Source organism: Notothenia rossii (genome assembly GCF_949606895.1).
Source record: "Notothenia rossii genome assembly, chromosome: 7".
Classification (NCBI taxonomy): Eukaryota; Metazoa; Chordata; class Actinopteri; order Perciformes; family Nototheniidae; genus Notothenia; species Notothenia rossii.
This window is the reverse complement of record NC_136905.1, coordinates 52,207,331-52,223,968: the sequence shown is the minus strand read 5'-3', so window position 1 is coordinate 52,223,968 and position 16,638 is coordinate 52,207,331. Positions and strand designations below refer to the sequence as shown.

Here is a 16,638-nt window from a genome sequence, read left to right as displayed (position 1 = left end):
TTCTGCGTAATGACGTACAACGGCCTCGACACTTTCTGTAGTCCTATTCAGCCAGTCGGTAACAACCATCGTTTTTCAGACACGTAAACTCTTCAAAAATCCCCAGTGGGGTCACTGCTGATGTATTTAATGTCGTAGAACAAAACGTGACTTATCTCTTAAATTTGTGTCAACCACAGACCTTATTTCGAGCTATTTTCCAAAACCCTATGGAAAAAATGCATTGCTTTTTGAGGAAGGAACCGGAAGTGCTAAAAATGCTAACTTACTTCCTGGTTTTACGACGCGTCACTGCAGTTCTCTATGGACGTCTCTTTAAAATGACCGCTCAGAGGAGAGGAGTTCTCAGTTCTCTAACCGCCTGCTGCTTCCACTCCTCTCTCCTCGGTTCCCCTCCTCAATCCTCCGCTCCCCTCCTCAGTCCTCCGCTCGCATCTCCTGTGGGCAGCACCTAGCAGTATCGCTAGCAGCCACATTGTTTAGGCTGTCAAATACGCTGCACCGTTTTAGATTCAATGAGTGTCTCATTTACAAATGCTTCATTAAGTTGCTTGTGTTACCCCCTTTACAAGCAACTAATTGAGTACATAGATTGCACCTTGCACTATCGCCACTACATTTTTTAAAGTGCACCCAGACCTTCGATCGCTTCGCTCTGTCCGCCATGCCTGCGGGAGTCTCACAACAATAATAAGAGCGCTGTTGAGAGAGATGAGGAGTGGCATTTACAGTGGCCAATCAGAGGGGTCTCAAACCGGATACATCACACGGGATGAGGGTTCCCAACCAACGAGAATGGTTTAAAGTTAAACTAAGGAAGTAGACGTAACGCATATACCGATAGCAGCACCGTTTGTCCAGCGGCTTAACGGTATACCGATACCGTTCAATCAGGTACCGGTATTGACTTAGTACCGGTTCTAGATACCCATCCCTAGCGAGAGGCATGCTCACACAGCAGAGCCTCCAGAGTGATGATTGTCCCCAGGCTTTGTAGTCATCTCCAGCAGGTGTGCGCCGTCCGCGCTGCGATTGGAGTTCGTCGGGCCTGGCGTGCTCCAATCACAATCTTCAGGGGGCGGACCATGGCCAGTGCTTATACGGCATAGAACCGTAGTTACAGTAGTAACTATGGCCAGTACCTACATGGCTTGGAGCCGTAGTTACAGTAGTAACTATGGCCAGTACTTACACGGCTTAGAACCGTAGTTACAGTAGTAACTACGGCCAGTACTTACATGGCATAGAACCCTAGTTGCAGTAGTAACCATACATTACCAGGAGCGGGAGCGACAGCACTGCCCTCACCGGCTGAGTTAAATAATGAAGCTTACCAGTACATGCAAGGTGTTAGACAAGCGGCTGCTGCTAACAATCAAGCAACCAAGTCAAAATACAATGTTAAGACCAGATAATTAGATTCTAAGAAAGAGAACAGCCCGCATAGAACCGTAGGCCATGGTTACAGTAGTAACCGTGGCCAGTGCTCACATGGCATAGGACCGTAGTTACCGTAGTAACCGTAGCCGGTGCTTAAAAGTGTCAGCCAAACGGCTGCACGCTAGATAATATAATGTTGGGAGGATGAAATCCTCTTCAATGGCCACACATGCAGAGCACACAGCACACACAGTGAAGTTAACACAAACCTGTCCGTCGAGGCTCTGCACAGCGCACAGCCGGCCACAGCTCCTGGAGGATGCGCAACCCGTAGCTCCGACTGTCAGTCGCGAAGCTGCACGCGGCCAGCTGTTTGCAGAGGAATCCCTCAGATTAAACGTTCAAACCTGAACGCTGTAAGCTACAAGAATGTAGCCGCGGTAAAAAAGGATGAAAAGGAGCCGATCCGCTAATGACGCCGGCCTATATAGCCGTCGTCACGTGAGTCACAGGTGACTTTGTTGTTATTAGATACTCGAACTGCGCATGAGTGCGATGGACATATCCAGTGTCACTACCCGATCCGTCACCCTGCCCGATCGGTACTGCGCATGTGCGAGATGGTCCGCCATATTGGAGAACTCCGGACGGCAACCCAAGATGGACACTTGACACAGTGGCTTTCAGCAAGGCTCAAAAATAAAACGAGACAGAGATGAGATATTGTTATTACAACGTGACTTCACTATTATTTAACAACTCTTTTTATGGGGTTCTTTTATTTGGGGTTAAGTACATTGCCAGAATAAATGAGAAATGAATTTAACTTCTGTTAGACAGCTATATGCCATACATGTTTGCATACATTCACAGTAAATATTTATTCAGTATGATAGCTGTCTAACAGAAGTTAAATCCATTTCTCACTTATTCTGACAATGTACTTAACCCCAAATAAAAGAACCCAATAAAAAGAGTAAATATATATAATGATAATAATAGTGAAGTCACGTTGTAATAACAATAATTCATCTCTCTCTCGTTTTATTTTTGAGCTTTGCTAAAAGCCACTGTGTCAAGTGTCCATCTTGGGTTGCCGTCCGGAGTTGTCCAATATGGCGGACCATCTCGCACATGCGCAGTACCGATCGGGCAGGGGGACAGATCGGGTAGTGACACCCAGTGCTAAAGCACCGCCTCTGGCGGTCAGTAGGGACGAAATAGAACCCTTACTACAGAGCAAATACACAACTCAGCTCTGATAGGAAACACAGGCAGATATTCAGATGTTATCGAAAGGTCCAGGATAGGGATTGTGATGCCTTGTGCCAGGTTCTTCGGTCCACAGAGCCATTCTTTACACAATATAATGCATACAACCCAAATGTTTAGCAAATATAGAACAGTTTTAGTTAACAGGGTTAGGGTTGCAATGACATGAAGTTTTATATTGTAGGTTTTGCAACTGGACACTAAGATATTTGCTAACATGTATTAAACTGGCTGACCTGTTCCATTATCCCTTAGATGGGGCAAGTCAAGCCATCAGACCACTTTTCTTTGAGAAGTCATATTTTCATGGCCTTTTTTTAAAGACATCCTTAAGTAAAGGTTGTTGCTGTGATTTGACTTCTATCTAATTTTCCTTGCCTAGAGGCTCATCTTACCCCATTCTCCCCTATACTGTAAAACCGAATAGTGGGCTGCCTCTTTATAAATGTCTTGCCATATTGTCAAGCAACTCTGTGGAAGGCTACAAAATGAGGATGAAAGTTTTGGAAAATAAAAAAAGACTGAAAATAGGTAGACCTTGTGTTGAGCAAATGTTCTGTTTTTGTCTTACCTTGTTCCTGATGTTGACGTCAGCTCCTGCCTTGACCAGCAGTTTAACGCAGTGAGAGAAACCATGCCAGGACACCTCATGCAGCGCCGTGTTGCCGTCCTCAAACAGACACAGGACACAGTGTTATCACCGACTATCATCCTTTAATAAACCACACATATTGAAAGTATATGAAATGATGTTCCTGTAGTGAAAGAGTTGTGACTCACTTTGTCCTGCAGGTCCAGAGCACAGCCCCCCTGGATCAGAGCAGCCACAGAGTCTCTGTTCCCCACCATGGCTGCCCGGTGCAGGGTGGTCCGCTGAGACATGTGGACCAGCGCCTGCTCACTCATCACGCTGACACACACACTCATGCACACAGGCCTATGGTTCTCTGTGTGCATGCATGTACACAAACAGACACTGTACTCTACTCCATGCTTATCACACAATCACTGAAGTAGTAGAACATGCTTTAGTGTAAGGACAAAAACAACACTATGACTTTGACCATAGCAAAGGCTAAGGGGGGTGGGTGGATAAGTGGGCGTCTGACAAAATACGTTTAAGAAATATTGCCTTCTATATCTTTCCTGTGAATTTAATCGTTTATTTTTACAGTTGTTTTTACATATTCTTCTCTTTTGGACTCTACTTTTTCTACTTGATGGCCAGGTGCAAACATTTTTTAAGTAAACATTTTTGAATTAAACATTTCACTATATCTAGAAGAACTCTGGAGCTTCTAAAGATCTCTAATGTTTCAACTGTGATAAACAGTGGGTAATGTGCACATATCAAAATCAGAATATCTTTATTCTGAGGAGCCTGGGATTTAAGATGTTCATGCCATATCTACACTGTTGCATCTGGCATGTGACAATAAAGCCTTTGAAACCTTGAAACCTTCATTCGTCCCACAGAGGAGAAATGTACAGTCCACAGTGTGCATGTGACAAGTGGAACAGTGTACCTGCACTACTGTGATCGCATAACGTTAAAATAAACACTGCCAAAACGAGTCATCAGTAACACCAAATATTTCATATGATGAGTTAATTTATATTATCGCGGTCATTAGCTGCAACCAGCAATGCTTTGTCGCCATTCAAAACATTTCTGGCCCTTTGATGGCCAGTTTTTGCCTTTGGAAGCAACATGTTGGACTGGAAGTGTTTGTGAGGTTGTGTGTTTGTATAACACAAAGAGTTGGTGGAGACCAAACCAGAGCAAAATAAGATAGAACATTGGACTTCATCAAGTTGGTTTAATAGGAAGTTGTTATTTCTGAGTAGCCCTGATTATTTTGAAGATAACGAAAAATGACTTGCTTATCAGAGATGGAAAGTAACGAAGTACATTTACTCACGTACTGTACTTTGTACAATTTTAAGGTACTTGTACTATACACAAGTATTTAAATGTTTTATACTTGTAGTTACTTTACAGATGTGGATGAATGATGTGAAATATAATCAAGTGTTAAATCAGACTTTAGTTCCACCTGGAGTAAATTCACAAGCTACCCTGCAGTATACAAAGTCATTCAAACTAGCTGCACCTTTACTAGCTTTGAGAACACTTTCATGATCAATCATTATAAAACATATCATGTATATTTTTTCGGAAATGGACCAATCTACCTATGTTGCAAATGTATTATCTTTTCAATTTACACACGGCATCTATTGCACGTCTGTCCGTCCTGGGAGAGGGATCCCTCCTCTGTTGCTCTCCCTGAGGTTTCTCCCATGTTCCCCTTTAAACTGTGGGTTCTTTCTGGAAGTTTTTCCTTGTACGATGTGATGGTCTAAGGCAGGGGTCGGCAACCCGTGGCCCACGGGCCGCATGCGGCCCTTTAAGCCCTCTGCTCTGGCTCCCTTGAGTTTAGACAAAAATAAGAAAGAAATAAAATAAAAGTATTTGTAGAACTATTTATATTTTGTTGAATGGTTGAAAATGTTTCGTATTTTGTATTTTGAGGTGATACTGTGACACATAAATAAAAAACAAAACGGTTTTAATTAGATCAACTAAAATATGCGTCACATCCTGCTACGGTCCCGCGCGAGCGCCTTTTCCTGCGGGTGAATAACCTGACCCCCGACTCGATGGGCTCGATGAGCGAACTATCGATAAATCAAAGAAAAGTAACGGAGGAACACAGGATTTAATTCTGCGTGGACAGAGTTATATGCTTTCACAGCAAACGATGCTGGTTTACCGGTATGTTTGATATGTAGAGAGAAGTTGTCAACGGTGCTGCAGCCTTTACGTATCGAGGAACAACAAGGGAACAATCTTCAGTCATAATTCAATGGGGTATGTTTTATTTATTTCAGAAAACACTTTTTGTTATATTCCATGGAATGCTCTTAACGTCCCGATAGCAATGAATATATTAAATGCTTTGACAAAAAATACATACAAAAATTCATCTCTGGAAGCCGTGGCGCTGTAAAAAGCACGACCAATCATCTGAGCCGGCCCGGCTAAAGTAACTGGATGGCCTACCTGCCTGTCAGCCTTCCATCTGTGCACAAACTTATCTCGTGGCCTCATTGATGATGCACGTTCGTGTGTGTAGGAGGAGGGGCTCTGTAAGAAAGTCTGAAGGAAGTGGCATATTTTTTCCGGTTGTGTATTTTCAAACTCTAGCGCACTCGAGCTGGATTCTCCATTCTTACCTACCCTACCTCTAACTCTTTTTAGGGTGAAGCTATATGTTTTATTTATTTCAAAGTGGGTCCATTTTAATAATATATTTGTTTCCTTCAAATGTGCAGAGGACTCCCCAAGTGCTGTGTTTAAAATGTTAAAGTAGGCCTGTGTATTATTTTTAATTCTCCTTATAGGAGTTCTTTGTTTCTTATTAGAGGTTAACAGTTTTATATAACGTAATAAATAGCCTAATAAATGCAAAAAAACTGTAGTTTTTGTCTGATATAACATTAAATACAACTTTATTAGCTATCAAGCTATGAAATATGTTTTGCGGCTCCAGACAAAAACATTTTTTGGAAAAAGGAGCAAAATGGCTCTTTTGGTCAAAAAGGTGGCAGACTCCTGGTCTAAGGACAGAGAGTGTCGTATTGTCATACTGATATTCTGTAAAAACTGTGAAGTCCACTGAGACAAATGTAACATTTGTGATATTGGGCTATATAAATAAACATTGATTGATTGATCTGCACAATGACTACTTTTACTGTCGCTACTTTCACTATATTTTGATGATAATACTTTTCTACTTTCACTTGAGGAACATTTTGATTGAAGGACCTTTACAATTGAACAGAGTATTCCTATACTCTGGTAGTTTTATTAGTACTTCTCCCACCTCTGATGCCTATCCGAGTCAGGTATTGATTATGCAAAAATGCTGCATTAACATGTGAGTCATGTTTCTGACCACCTGTAGTACAATACTCATTCTCTTCTAGCTTTGTTTGGTCTCCACCACCTTCTGAGGTACCTCTCTGTCTCTTGGGGTAAGGGTTAAATGCTCCTCTATGTTCTGAACTACTCTTAAACTGTGTCTATATTCTGTTTGCTGCTGACCAGCCAGTGTATGATGGCTTTCTAGAGCTTTTTCACTGAAAACATCTGCCCGCTGCTGCCATTGTGTTGTCTGCTCACTCACTGACCTGGATTCTGGTGGTGACGGTCCTGCTCCTTTAATGTAAAGCATCTGACCCAAATGACAAAGGACTTAATGTCAGTGCTGTGTTTGAGCTGCTAGTCAGATTATGTTCCATGCCGAGGTTCAGCCTTTAATCTTTGTTGGCGATTAGAAGCAGTCTAGAACCCAAAGCATGTTAACAGTGAAACACTTCTCATCATTCACCCTCTTTCTGTTGTCTGCACTAATCCCACCTGTATCACATACTACTCTTCTTTGAACATGTCTGAATATTCAGAGCCAACAATATATGATCTGTACTGAAGATTGAAGTTCATCACTGGCTCCGTACAAATGCCTTGCGATGTGTCTCCTTTCCCAGATACAGATCTTCTTTTTTCAATTTCCTGTTCCTTGACCCATATGTTTCAGATATAAGATTCTGTTTGGGAGGACAGGTTAGGATTAGCTCCACTTTTTTGAGGAAATGGTGGGAAGTATAGATTTTGATTCAGGATTGGTTAGCCTAGCATAAAATTAGGACTGGAAGCAAGGGAATATAGTCGGTCATTTTTAAATGTATCAACCAAGGTGAAAAAGGTGTTGTATATGTAATGTTGTATTTATTTTTGTTTAAATTGAATACAAATATAAATATGAAAGTGACAATTGTACAGGGAATCAGTGACTAAGTGCAGCTTGAAGTCACAGTGAGGTGGTCAGCTTTGGTACTAGTTGGCCTTTACATAGCCCAAAACCATTCCAAAAACCAAAACCTAATTGTGATATTGCTACAGATGTAGACGCTGTTGGAAAATATCCAGTTGATTCTTACTTTCTTACTTTTAAATACAAATTGGAATTCATTGTTTGCACAAAATCACAACTGTGGAGTTTGTCCCTTATCTATTAGCAAAATGCAGGTAACTATCAGTACCAGGATGGTGCTCTAATAACGTTCAAAAAGTTCAGTGTGGAACGGTGGACACTTCTCACACTCGACAACCGCCATCTTGGCGACCTAGCAGAAGTGGTGCCACTACGGTCGCGCCCGTCAAGACAGCGCTATTCAAAAGTTATACATGGTTTTCTTTATATATATTTAATACATGTACCACAGTACTACTGTCACCTAGAAGCCACTCTTAATTCTATTGGGTTAGTTGAATAGTCTGTAAAAGATTTGCTACCTCAAACGATAATGTCAACTGGTAAGCTTACAGCAGCAGTCGTGACTTCCTTAAGCCCGCGTCACACTGTCCCGAAATTGACACCTGATGGACACACGATAAAAGAAATGTTCAAATTCGGCTCTGATCGTAACAACATCGGGCCATTCGTGAAGGCATCTTAAGCCATCGTATGACCACCGGTGGAGTTTCTCAGGCTCCGGCAGCAACTTCGTGAGCGGCTAGTTCGTAAGGCACTCTTGAGGGCATCTTGTCAAATCGTGTCATCTTCGTGTTATCATCGGTGCCATTGGGCATTCACCCTCACTCTGATCGGGGCGAATGCCCGATGGCACCGATGATAACAAGATGCCCTCACGATGGCCTTACGAAGGGCAAAATTGACACGCAAATTCAACACGAAAATGAACCTTCGCAAGGTCCTTCAGCAATTTTTTGGCATGCCAAAGATTTTGCCACCGCTCACGAAGTTGCTGCCGGAGTCTGAGAAACTCCACCGGCGGTCATACGATGGCTTAAGATGCCCTCACGAATGGTCTGATGTTGCTACGATCAGAGCCGAATTTGAACATTTCCTTTATCGTGTGTCCATCTGGTTGTTTTATTGCACAACAAAATCATGTAAACATATTATGTAAATAACCCAATTTGTGTTCTGTGAAACTGAAAAGGATATAATATAATATTTTGAAGGCGAGTTGACAGGAAGTTGTTGTTGCTATGGAAACAACATTACGGAGAAAACCTAATATCTTCTACATATAAAGACGATAAAGTAAAGAACAAAGTCTGAAAATATCAGTACAGTATCATAGTACTTTAACATAATTGTTTTTGTTACTTTTGTTGCAGTTGTATGTCTTAAATGTAATGTAAATGTTGCCTTCGCGTGTGGTTCGGGGCCATCTTTGTGCAAAATTCACAATTCAATATTCGTGTGTCCATCGGGTGTCAATTTCGGGACAGTGTGACAGGGGCTTTAGGAGAAACAGCAGCTGTTTGTGATTCGGACAACATTTCACGTTTATAATTCACATACTGCACAACATGGCAGTGTATCAAGGGAGTTGCCAAATGTACACAAAGCAATGCTGGAATATGAACAGGGGGAATTATAAAACAGACTATGAAAATTGTGAATCTATCTGGATGATGCGAACCAATCTTTGTGTTGTTAAATTACAGCAGATTTAGGGTAATATTAATAGTCAACATTTTGTCCTTCAAAGCACATCATCTTTCCCTTATCTTAAAATTTTTTAGCTATGACCACCTCAATTTAACCATAGAAACATTTTTAACATTTTAAAATGTAAAAAGGAAAAAAGATAATCCAGATGACATTCCTGCCTGCAGATATAAAAGAAGACCTCAGTGAGTTCTGTAGGTCTCAAAAGACTAACTACATCACTAAATAGGTTGTGATGTAGTGAAGTAAAATATGCAACATTTTTAAAAAATGTAGTAGTATCATTTAATAATACTCAAGCAAAGTTCAAGTACCTAATTTTCTACTTCAGTAGAGAACTTGAGTAATTGTACTTAGTTACATTACACCTCTGCATAAAAAACATGCATTGTATAGTTTGGTATTTTTTTTACCTCATCCTCCATGGAGCCTGCAGAATTCAGTTATTCCCTGTTGTAGAAAAAGGAGCATCCATGCAAAATCCAAATAAAAGCCTCTGGAAGAGTCTCTTGCTGTGTTTTTGTTGTCGTGTAAGAGGATGATGCTGCGCTAACAGTCGAGCGGCTACTCAGTGTGTGAAGATGTGCTGAGAGGATGCCAGCTGTTGTAGTGCATTACAGCTTAGAGAGAGAGAGAGAGGCTGGGGTTGGGATATGGGACTACAACAGTTCTTTAACCCTCCATTTACACGTGACTCCGTACTGATATAAAGGTTTCATCATGTTTGTGAGCTGTAGAACTAAGATATGAGATTTCAACAAAGTGTCAGCTTTCTTTCTCGTTTGAATCTTAATTTGAAACACACACACACACACACACACACGCACGCACGCACGCACGCACGCACGCACGCACACACACACACACACACACACAAACACACTGTTTTAGTGTGCTTCTCACTGAGAAGCGATCCGTGTGGATTAGGATCAAGACACTCAGATTAAATCTCTAATTTACCCTGACTTGCGAGGAAAATGTTGTCTTTTTAATCTAAACTTTTGTTGCACATGAGAACAAAGCAGGATAAAGAAAGACATCTCTGGCTAAATTAGAATTCAAGTAAAGTCATGATGACAGCTGGGTTACATGCATCAAAAATGAAAATCAACTGGTCAAACTTCACAGATACTCAGATAATTTACTACATGAGCAGCTGGTGATGTGCACACACTAGCGTTAATTGAACAATATATTTTTTGAAATCATTTTGATTAGAGACTCCATCTTAAATATTGACATGCATGCTATTGAATAAAGTGATGTAAAAAGAAATGCCCTGAAGCCCTCATATTCCATCCAAACATTGGAAACAAGGAGTTATATATCAAAGTCAATATATATTAACTATATATATAGTGCATCACTCTTCTGGTCTGGGCAAGTGTCTTTGATCTATGACCTTTGCAAAACTAAGGGCGCGTTCAAACCTGCCTTGTATAGTCCGGTTGAATCGAACCCTGGTGCGTTTAGCCACTTGGTGCGGTTCGTTTTGGTCGGTGTGAACGCAGTCCGACACTTCTGAAGTGAACTAAACAACCGGACTCTGGTCCGCTAAAATAGGTGGTCTCGGAGCGCTTGCTAGTGAACTCTGGAGCGGTTCATTGCTGGTTTGAACGCAGTCCGCACCAAAACATAGGAAGTGTAGTATTTACACGTCACAAGAACGAGGATGTCTTCCAAATCTTTAACAAAAGACTCTTTCGCTAAAGATTTTGAAGACATCCGCGGTTGTTTAGTTAAAGAGTGAAGCAGAATGAAGTGTTGAACAGTGTCGTAACATTAAAAATGCTCCGTCAACTATATATAAAAAGCAGAGCCACCTCTCGTCGGTGAAACGCCCCTCCTGACTGCAGAACGTCTCTCATTGTATGTGTTATAATGTTTTTTAACCTGTTAGGCCCCAAGCCTGTTTTTCAGGTTTCAGGCTCGAAAATGACATTCCCAGAACAAATGACCATATCTTCCCTTCTAAAAGGGTTAAATTAATAATCTTTTTTCTCAAAGCAATGATAAACCTGTGAGTTGGATGTGGAAAAGCCAGAATCAATATAGATATTTTTTATTTTAAAGAAAATTCAGATTGAACATGGTAAAAAACTGTAAATTATAGTGTTCGTCCAAAACATATTTTGTACTTATAGTGAAAACTAACCTTGGATGATGGGTTAGTAGACTAAAAGCTTTAGTAATCCAAAGTACAACATATAATAAGTACCCTGTATCAAGATTGATGCAAAACAAGTGATATTTGACCTTTTCAGACAGATTTAGCAAAAAAAACCTTCTGGGGCCATTTGGGTGGATTTTCCTTATCTCTGGCCCCCCTTGTTCGATTTTGACATGTGACATCTCTTTCTGACCGTTAGAGCCAATAGAATCCAAGGGAAATCGTCCCGCACACACTCATGTTAAAAAAAAAGGTGGCGTCTCTGCGCATGCTAGCTTGCAGCAGAGGGGAGAAATATCCTGCAAGCAATATCAAGCAACGGAAAAGCTGTTTTATTGCTTATGGATTATCTGAACATTTCAAAGGGGACACAGACACATTGGATTAACCTATAGATTAACTACAGCATCGTTTTTATTGTTTTAATGCCATTGAAGACCAGTTTAGACTAGAAAAAGACGAAGGTAAGCCATGTTAGCGTTGTGGGCTACCTAGCGCCACTTGTTTTGATGTACGTTTTTGTTGATAACGTCGCGAGTTTGTATCTTTCAGTGTTGAGGTGGGCGATCATAAACGATGTGTTGGATGTGCACCTAGGATAAGTAATAAGGGAGCTAGGACTGATTATCGGTGCAGTAATAGGTTAGCATTTTTCGCTCAGGGGTCATTTAGATGCTTCTTATGAGACTTCTGTTTTGTTTTGGTAAAAATGGTTTGTATCGTCAGTTAGCTGAGATTATTCCCGTTAATCTGGTATAACACATTAATAGGTTCTTAAATATTAAGATCCCCTGAGACACAGTGTCGTGAAAAAAAAAGAAAAAGTACCCGCCGGCGGGGACCTTGGGTTTAACAGGTTAACGGCCGTTGTCTGATTATATAATCCTATGCGCGGGCCGCTAGTGTCTGTTGACCTCCAGATTAACAGCAGCATGAGGATAACCTGCCGAAAGTGCCGATGCTCCATGGCGGAGGCTCCGGTAGAAATGGTCAGGATTTGCGTTTCTACCCCCTTAATGTCTGACCAATGGTTGAACAGCATTTCCGTGCACATGTGTTATAGTCCGTTTGAGTTTTGGTGTGAACGCAAACCGAACCTTCTGAAAAATGAAACAATGTAACAAACTGTGGTCTGGTGCGCACCAGAGAAGGGACTATTTGGTGTGAATGCGACCTAAATCAGATGAGTCCTCAGAGAATAAGGTCGCATTCACACCTAATAGTCCGCTTATATATATATATATATATATATATAGTAAAAAAAAAAATTAACGCCACTAATTATTTTAACGCGATTAACGCATCTGTATTTTTTGTCCTCGGCCGCCCTGTAGTTTCAGAGCGCATCGAGTTTAAAATGCAATGTAATGTAATGTAAAATACCATCTACAAGCTGATGCTGTAGATCAGGGGTCGGCAACCTTTTTGATATGACGTGCCATTTTGAAATGTTCTTGTTAATCAGCGTGCCCATCATTTTCATCGCACACCGGACTCTTATATCCGCATATATAAAGGTGCGCTGCATTTACACATCAGATGAGGCTCCCTCTGCGAGGGGGAGGGGCGGCCCTAAGTGTGCCATATCAACATTAACCTTAATTATGACACCACTTCCATTTTTTTTATCTCCATCGGATTTTATTCCATCCATATAGGCAACCTACATAGCAACATTTTTAATAAACATTTTTCTCCCATAATCAGAACATTGAAATTATATATGAGCACTATATAACAATGCTTCAGCAATAAACTTAACAAATCTCTGTATGCAATTTGTTTAAAGCCCTGTGGTAACAAATGACATGCACAGTTGCCATTTCAGCATACTGCTTTCAATGAGACTTCCTCATATACAACGTTTTGCAAGGGCAGCAAATGTTAAAAAAGGGAATTAAATGTAACAAACAGAAATATGAGCACTATATAACAATGCTGCTATGCTTATAAAAATATCCACATCGAAGAAGAAAAAAGAGACCGGGACAAAGAGCTCCATTAGGCAAAACCATGTGTGCTACACATAAACAGAGTCATGTGTGCTACAAATAAACCAGTCAATGTGATCCCTGGCCCTGCTTTCCTTTGCTGAGCTCTATTATCTGTGGATCGTACTTTGTCACTTTAAGTTGCACACAAGCTTCAGAGTGGTCAGTTGTCAAACGACTGCGGGAGGGGCTGAGCACGCTCTTCATGTGCGAGAATATCTGCTCACAGAGATATGTTGAACCAAAGACTGTGTTAACTGTGTTCGTTATTCTCCCGTCCAGGAGAGAAGCTTTAAAATAGGAGACTAAATGGAGTCTCTGTGAAAGTTCAATTGGGTACTTTAATTAAAAAAGGCGCGGTAGTGTTACAGACAGAATATTGTTCAGTCAGACAAACAGCTGTGATCCGCTCCTCGATAGGGAAGAGAAGAGACTGGATCTCTCCTCCGGTGGTTTATATATGGTGTGCTGGCTCCTCCCCGCCAGCCGGCTCGCCTCGTCTCCAATGTCCGTTATTGCATTTAAACAGAGGATAGGTTCTTTTCACATTCAATATATGCTTAACACGCCGTTTCTCCTCATATTCTCTTTCATCACTTTTCATTTAACACATTCTAAACGCTGTAATCAATACTCTAAACAATACTTCTCGGCTCGTTTGGTTTCCGGTCATTCCGGATGTTGTCACATGCTACTCTCGTCTGTAAACAATGTATTCAAATAAACTGTACCTTCATTTAATATTCAGCATGGTAGTATCTCGACATCTATAGTTGTAGTGTTAAATCAGTAGGCTTCGGTTTGCACCACTCCATATCATTTCGCTACTAAATTCACCTCTTCAGGAAATCGTATATTAGCCACATGCTAAATGCTAACCGGAGATGAAGGATTTTCAGAATAAAAGCTTAACTGCTTGTGCACAAGAATTTCTGGTTTTTCAGTATAAAAGAGCATTAAAACTGACGGCATGTTTAAACTACATTTCCCCATTAAAACATTGATTTTAATTTCTAACAGTCCCTCCTTACACACCTAAAAGGTGTGTATAATACTGAAATCAATGAGTTCTTCATCTGAACTTTGCATATTACATATCTCATATTAACAAACATACAATCAAATGGAATGGTTTTACAGCCGGCTTTACAAAAATACAAAATAAATTCTTGTCTGTGTTCAAACATAAAAGTTTTCCCTTGTGCATAACTTCTAGTGTTTACATTCAATATCATTCTTCAAAATAGCAGCAATGGCTTGGTATCAGAACATTTCTTCCTCCCTCCTTTCACAGAAACCGTTCTCATACCACGCTCAGTGTTAAGGCACTTGTTTTTACAAAGTGAAAAGAAATAAACCATTTTAGAATAGCAATAAAATAGACCATCATGGTATAGTATAAAATAAATTGAAAATAAAAATATACTATCTTGGAATAGTATAAAATGGAAAGAAATAAAAATATACTATCTTGGAATAGTATAAAATAAATTGAAATACAAATACACTATCTTGGAATAGTATAATATAAATTGAAATAAAAATACACTATCTTGGAATAGTATAAAATAAATTGAAATAAAAATATACTATCTTGGAATAGTATAAAATAAATTGAAATAAAAATAAAAATATACTATCTTGGAATAGTATAAAATAAATTGAAATGGATTGGTTCCATGGTTCCATTTTGCTCACTTCTTCTTATGATATCATTTAAAGAATCTCATCGGCTGGACATTCATCGAACAATCTCATCTCTGAACATCCATATAATTTAACATCATTCAAACTAACTCGTCATTTTCATCAACATCTGTATATGGGGGTGGATTGTCCTGTTCTACTAACATTGGAAACTGTCCCCCCATTTGATATTGACCCCTAGCATATTCCTGGTTGAGGGCCCCATTAATCAGTCGGTTTACACAAGCGCGGATGCAGGTTGAGAAACAACAACTACCCAGTGCCAATGTCACGATCACACCTGAGACAGAGATCAGTCCATTTAGTAAAAAACCCTTGTACTTCCCCAGCCAGCCATCCAAGAAATCCTCGAGGGGGTTCTTCTCTATCCCACTGTTGTCTGCTAACTCCATGCTCAGAGTAGTGAGTCCTTTCAGAGCCTTGGTTACCGATCCATCAGGTGAGGTATTGTTTGGGATGAAAGTACAACATAATGTTCCAAACATTTTGCATACTCCCCCTTTTTCTGCCAACAACATATCTAGGGCCACTCTGTTCTGCAAAGACATCTGGCTGGTCTTGTCCAGTTGTTCACTTAGTCCCTTCATCGCATCCTTGGAGTCATTTATGAACCTCTGCTGATTGTAGTAGATATAGTTAATCCAGTCCACGTTCTTATTTATGGTGGGCCAAAGAAAGATGGATTCCAACCCTGCTAAGATCTGGTTTCTAGCTTTAAACTCATCTGGGACTCCCCTGGGCACCCCTATGTTGTCAATGTACACAGTGGAATCAAAACTCCCTCTTCCGACTGACCTTTTGGCTCTAGTTGCTTGGGTTGGACCGCCATGTTTATCAGTTGCTCGGCCGTCATTGGTACTGCATAAAAAGGCATCACTAGCTGTACCAGAGCACAGGTCCCTGTCCAATCTCGTGGTAAAACTGAGAACAGGGTTTTAGTACCACAATACCACCACACATCTGTTCTGGGATACTGCCTGATGGGCATGGCTATACCTGGGAGAAAATCCTGCTGGCTTAAAATCGTTGTAGAATTGCACCACTTAAGAGTACCTACTTCTATACCTTTTAGGTAGTCCCTTGTGATGCAATCATAAAGTCCCTCGTAAGATGTGAAATCAGGTGGAATGTCATTCATTTTTACCACTGGATATTTTTGTGCAATGTCGACACAATCTGCTGGGGATTTTTTTCCATAGAGTTTGTACATACAGAGCTGTTCTCTTGGGTTATTGTGGGCGTTAAATGGAAATGGCACTGTTCCCAAACTTGGTCGGGCAGCCGCACAAGCCAGACAGTCCGCCATCTTGCTCTGCTTAACAGAATAAACAACCCAGTCTAACCAGGAATTTGTGTCCTCGTATCCTGTTTCTACTGCTATGACTTTCTGTATAGAGGTGGTACTCAGATAGGTGACCAATGGATTGTTCACAGATTTAGCAGGGAGTATTTCTGGTTCTCGTTTAAAAGGGGATTCAGTATATATTGGCGCGAGATCAGGAATTATATCAGCTGGTGGGTCAATTATTTTCACTAAAATTGATCCCATTGGGTCATTTCCTGG

The 16,638-nt window shown here is 40.7% G+C and overlaps 1 protein-coding gene across 1 annotated transcript in view; it reads right to left on the bottom strand.

Moving 5' to 3' along the window:
* ankrd6a (ankyrin repeat domain 6a) overlaps positions 1-3,558 on the bottom strand; it is a gene marked incomplete at its 5' end in the record, with an annotated part of 92,170 nt that extends 88,612 nt beyond the window's left edge. Inside the window, 2 exons of the mRNA XM_079692802.1 lie at positions 3,224-3,322; positions 3,433-3,558. Of these exons, the coding sequence (XP_079548928.1) occupies positions 3,224-3,322; positions 3,433-3,558 (225 nt within the window). The remainder of the gene's footprint in view (positions 1-3,223; positions 3,323-3,432) is intronic.
* Positions 3,559-16,638: the final 13,080 nt, after the last annotated feature.